This window comes from Poecilia reticulata, linkage group LG19 (assembly GCF_000633615.1).
Source record: "Poecilia reticulata strain Guanapo linkage group LG19, Guppy_female_1.0+MT, whole genome shotgun sequence".
NCBI lineage: Eukaryota > Metazoa > Chordata > Actinopteri > Cyprinodontiformes > Poeciliidae > Poecilia > Poecilia reticulata.
Genome location: NC_024349.1, coordinates 5,629,685 through 5,635,849, shown reverse-complemented (window position 1 = coordinate 5,635,849; position 6,165 = coordinate 5,629,685). Strand labels below are relative to the sequence as shown.

The following is a 6,165-nucleotide window of genomic DNA, read 5'->3' as shown; positions in this document are numbered from 1 at the left end:
TGTCTGAGCGTGATGCTCAGGAGGAGCGCAGCAGATGTCACGGTCAGACAGAGAGGAAGCGCCATGGGGCGATTTGACGGTCTTTTCAAAACCACAAAAAAAAAAAATCAGAAGAAAAGGAAAAACTCGTAAAAGCACACTGTGCACCCCGCCGGACCATATATYGTCCGGCRGGGTACATACATACATCACAATATATACCGTGGCATGAATTTTAAGCCATATTCCTACATACCAGGTCATTTCTCTGTAAGCAAACCGTGTATGTGCATTGGACTGAATACAATAAATCAGAAGAAGCGCTGATGACACAACAGCCCTGCAGTAAATAACATGTTGTCAAAGTTCATAAYGTTTTCGTTCAGGATGGAGCAGTTGATGATTAAACTGTGGTCATTTTGAGCCAACATGAGTGATGTCAAACAAACACAAAGATATGAGATTTTCTGTCCAGGTTGACAAAACCCAACATGCTGCTCATCTCATAATTTCGGGTATTTTATTAGAAAAGACTGCAACTTTTGCGTAGATGTTTCACTGCATAAAGTTTTACCTGACGTGCAACAACTCTGCAGAGGTAAGCCTAATAAAAACAATGATCCCTGAACAAGTCTACAAGTTTTCAGTTATTTACAGATTCTGAAAGTATGGATCCTAAGCTTTCCAATGACGTCAAATACATAGAAATAAAAAAAAGTTGTTCTTTACCAACAATTGTTGCGTGTATTCCCCACATTTTAGAGCTATTTTTAATTTAGAAGCCTAATAAAAGATAAATAGACTTCAGTTGTGGCAGAATTAAAAATTAAATATTAAAATTACCCACCCATTTCTATCAGTTGTATTTATTTTCTGATTAAATAATAATAATGGAAAAAACAACAACAACAAATAACTCACCAATTGAGACTCGGTTATCGCCACGTGCTCAAAAGAATCGAATCACTCATGAATGACTCACTAATTCTCTCAACGGGTTTGACTAGTTCCTCCGATCATATAAATAGTCCAGGGTTGTTTTCTTTCCACTGATGGCTTCAGTTTTTCTTGTGAGTGACCCGGTTTTAAGCCAGTTATCCATTATTACTTTCAAACGCAATAGTTTGGTAAGCTAGCTGTAGCGCCGCACGTCGAGCTGACGTCACCGCAAATAAAGGATTGTTTACATGCAGTACCTCGCAGACCACTAGGGGGCTCCCACGGACCACCAGTGTATTTTAATGTGTTTTTTGTTGTTGTTGTTGTTGTTGGTTTGTTTTTTAGCTATGTGTCCTATGCTGATTGCTGTAATTTGTAAATTGTAAAAGCGGGTATTAAGCAATCTGAAAGTAAGTGTGTATTGAGACATGTTGATGACCAGCAGCCCCCAAATATGCTAACAAAGGTCAAAGGTCTGGCTAAAAGCAAGCCAGCGTTATGTTGACCTCATGCGCTCCTACCTGCGCTGACAGCTTTTGCCAGTCGGCGAAGCCTCCTCTGATGCGTCTTGCCTCTGTAGTGGATCTGCGCCTGGGCGCTGGAGTTTAGCCTTATGTTGCACACCTGGCACATGGTGGCGCTGCTGCTGCCCGGCCGACGCTCCCGCTTGGCCTTGAATCCAACCCTCACCCTCCTCACCCTTTCATTCTCCTCTTCTTCTTCCTCCTGGCCTTCCTTACTTTTGGTGGGAAGGTTGTTGTCCATCCACTCGTTTTTCTTTGGACGTTTCATAATATCTAGAATGAGAATGACGAAAGGAGAAATCTGCATAAGATTTATTTCATAGCAGTTAAATTGCAAAAGTTTTCACGCCTGTTGAAATATTTCACAAATTTATCATTGGTGATCATATGGGATACACAAATACAAGCTAGTGCATAACTGCACAGGGGAATAACATAATAAATGGTTTATTTACTGTTTTTTATCCCAATAAAAACAGTGACGTTTGTGGCTATACACAAAACATGACAAAATGGGGAAAAGCTCAGGAATAGGAACTGTATGTAAGTTGTCGAATCGTCCACAAGGGGGCAACAGAGTCGCACAGTTTCCTGTTTTTACATATTCAAWGGCAGCTTTAAGAGATTTTGCAGGCATACAAAGGCCACTTTGTTTATTTATCTCCAGACTTTACGCTGACAAAAATATGCCAAACTCCAGATGGATGTGTCAAACATCTCAGAGTCAGACAGAAGCACATCGCTCCTACATGCCTGTATGTATAATAAAAGCTGATTTGAATGTGTTACATGTTTCTCGGTGAAAGCATGCAGCTTCACTACCTGTAATGGCTGAGCAATTATGGCACGCTGACAGCATAAATCAAGCTGCAGCTAAACACCCGCTGTGCTCTAAATGCAGAAATGTCATCCAAAGTCTGATTGAATTCTTTGTTTTGCTTCTGTTCATATGATAATGGAATCAATTAAGTACTCATGTTGGACATTTTATCCCCTGGCTTCTCCATCCTCCCCCCCCCCGCCGCCCCGCCGCCTCCAGGAACCGCCATCGGTAAAACGTTAGCAGCTCTGGAAATTCGGCTTCGTGTCGAGATGAAAGCAGAATGTAAATGTGTTTGTTGGAATTCATCAGCCCCCAACCAGCGACACGGACTTCAAAGTCGCAGCACATCATCACAATTATCTGAATCAAGCCCTGGCWGGCTGATAGGTGGGGACATGAGCGACTGCTGCTGGGGATGATAACCGCGTTTCTGCACGAAATGAAAACACACAAAGGTTTAAATAACACAACGGCGCTTATCAAAGCGAGGCGGAGCTGCACAAAATGCCTCAAAATTCATTAGCGTTGGATTGAAGCAGAATAGCCTCACTTTGGAAAATTTAGGGTTTAGTCTGATATTTATTCAGTGGAATTGAAAAATATTTGTTTTTAGCTCTGTCACAATAACAAATTCTGCTGGACGATAGATAAATTGTTCCAAAATTAATTGCGATAAACAACAACTTTGACCATTTTTATATAAGGTAATGGTAATGGCAAAATAATAATGCAAGAACATATTGTGTTATTGCATTACTGGAAAACATTTTAAATATCCAAAATAAATAAATAAAATGAATTTTGAAGTCTGGGTCAACAAYATGTCTTSAMAAAAAAGGCTAGTTGAGACCAAAGCACCAAACTGAAGATTTTTATYYTCCAGTTTTTGGTAGAAAGAGAGAAAAAAAGCGATAAATGATAAATCAGGACAATGGAAATTATTGAGTTTGTTTTAATTTATCATGCGATTAATTGATTTATTGATTATTGTGACAGGCCTGTTTGTTTTTTAAAGTGCACCACAACTGAAAATCCCCCCAAAAAATCATAACTGACTTATTTTTTTATTCATCTTCTCATTTCCCTGGATTATTAATAAGGCATGAYRTAGAAGACTACTATTTTTACCCACTTCTMAAAATGGGAAAGACAATCAAACATACTATTCCAAGACRCTTCCTTATCTTCATAAATCAGGAAATGAGTACAAGAAAACAACACAAACAAGAGTGRACGAGGACCTTAGTTTTTCTTTAATTAGGATGGAAAGGGAGGTAAACTGCAAATCTCCATGGCAACTAGATTCCAACTACGTCACAATCTGGTAGTTTTAGATAAAATCAATCAATCAATCAATCAAATTTTATTTGTATAGCACATTTCAGCAGCAAGGCATTTCAAAGTGCTTTACATAATTAAAATAAAAACAGCATGTGACAGTGAATAAACAGTGAGAAAGAGATTTAAAAAAAAGATAAAAATATTAAAACCCGCATCCCTTTTAGGACTTCAATTAAATGTCTTTAACTGGGACTTTAAAAAAAAACACCTTTCTGTCCTACCATCACAAATGTAAACATGTTGCTATGTGCTTCTGCCACTTTAATTTTTCTTGATATCTAAACCTTATTGACAAGTTGTATGGATTAAATATTTGTTACCAAAATAATAAAAGTAACAAAAGAATTATGATTTATTGTGAGGGCAGTATCAGTAAACATTAGTATATTAAACTAATACTAATTTGTTTTAGGCCCCACTTTGCTTTCAATAAAAACCTTTTAGGTATAAGTAGATAAAAAAGGAAAATATAAATAGAAAACAAGSCACTCGATATTTTAAAACTCAGTATTTCTGGGTTCTGTGTGATAGAGGCTGGATAAAAGTTGAATGTTTGTATATTGTTTTCTAGAATAAACAAAAATCATAATTACCTTCTGATTATAATTGGGACAAGCAGACATCAGACTGAATGAATTAATCAGTACTTCTAAATACATGCAGACAAAAGCTTGTTAAATGAATTAAACATAATTATTTTGACATGATTTAGATTTTTTTATTAAAAAAGAAAATAATTATGTTTAAATTATTAACCAGCAAACTTCTCTGTCAACTTCTAAAAAAAATGTTTATTTCACAATCAGATATATTTTCTATGATATATGAGAAACCGATTTGGGTTCAAACTTGCCGCCCAGCTGATTTTTAAAGGCTGGAGTCAGACGGTCGTGTTTGCTGATATTTAACAACGTGCTGCAACACCAACAGTTAGTGTGTAAACCTCGCAGCACATAAATAACTGGAGCTGCTCCATTCACTCCTCCTTCTCCTCATGCAGTCAGCTGGAGCTGGCACCAGCCGCACTAATAAAAAGCAACTTTTAACAGGTTGCCTGCAGGCCAGCAGCTGCTGGAAGCTGCTGGCGCTTCAGCCTGCCGGTCTGGCATCAGACCAGTCCTCTGTGTGGACAGGATGGACGCAGAGAGGGACGACCAGGTGCAAAAATACTTTATTAAATTAAATAAAATTCAAATAATTAAATACATTTAATTGCACACTGAAAACTTTCATATTAAATTAGCGCAGATATATATATTTTTTGATTTCTATTGAGAAAATTCCAAAATCTGACCAGATATTTTGCCTATAGTGCAAATATCTTACTGCACCTGAAATAAGACAAAACTAACTTAAAAGTAATTTTTCAGCAAGATATGTGAAAACATGAACTACGTCCACAGAATGTTTTACTTACAAACATTTTCTTCTCTCATACTTTTTTATCAGAATCATTGGTTGAAAACAAGCTCATATTTCTTGCTAAAAGTTACTTTTAAGTTAGTTTTGTCTTATATCAAGATATTTGCACTAGAAACTAAGAAATGTTTGGTATGATTTCGTGTTTTTGGAGTATAATACAAACAGATTTATCCTTTCATATGATATAAAACAAAAATGTTCACAAATTAAGTTACTGAGGGTTTTTAGTTATCAAAATTGAAGAAGTTTTTTGTTGTTGTACTTGTAAAGTTGCTTTAGCAGAACATTTTCAGATCCATCTTTTCTGCTAAAAATGGATCTCATCCAAAATCTGTGAAATTATACATCTAAATATAAAGTAGTAAAAGTGGAGACAAACAACAGGTTTTCACAAATACAAAAAAATAAAAAATAAAAGTTATATTCCCACTGCAACAAGTCGAGTCGAGTCAAAAATGTAACTGTTGAGAGTCAAGGTGAGACTTTTAAACCAAATCTTCAGCATGGCAGTGGTACCATCATACTGTGGGACTGTTCTGCTATCACTGGTACACAGTCAAGAAGGTGGAATAAGATAGAAGATGGTTGAAAATTGGACAAACTGGTGTTCCAAAAACCAAAACAAAAACAGTTCAAACATCTTCTGAAATCGGCCATTTTGAAAACCAATGGAATAAATGATGAAAAGCACATTTTAGTGAGAGTGTATGCTTATATTCAAGTAAAGTTTAAATGGAATAATAATCATTTATAAATTGCCAGAAGTAATCAAACATAAGATGTCACATCTTTCAGGCACGTGCGGGGGGGCTGGGGGGGCCTGAGCACCTGCCCTTTTTGCTCCGTGCCCCCAAGTGCCCTTTTGGTCAATTTTTTAATTTTTTTGTATTATTATTATTTTCTAAGCCTTCTTCTGACACATAACGTACTAAAATGATGATGATAATGATTATTATTATTTTTGTACACCTTGTTACCTTTGACATCTTGCCTGTAACGCATGACGCAGTTGCCTTTCGCGCAGTGAGATGAAGCGGCTAACTGGAGCTCAACGTAGTGAACGTTCCAGATTATAAAACAGTTTTTGGTGAATTATAAAAAAACGTTTTTGGTGAATAAAGTGGAGTAACTTGCTAC

At 36.7% G+C, this 6,165-nt stretch overlaps 1 protein-coding gene across 1 annotated transcript in view; it reads right to left on the bottom strand.

Annotated features, from left to right (window-relative positions):
- The window catches only part of LOC103481326 (zinc finger protein 385B-like), a 98,040-nt gene that overhangs the window by 45,870 nt on the left and 46,005 nt on the right, over positions 1 to 6,165 (bottom strand). The window contains exon 2 of the mRNA XM_008436726.2: positions 1,440 to 1,715. Coding sequence (XP_008434948.1) covers positions 1,440 to 1,715 — 276 coding nt within the window. The remainder of the gene's footprint in view (positions 1 to 1,439; positions 1,716 to 6,165) is intronic.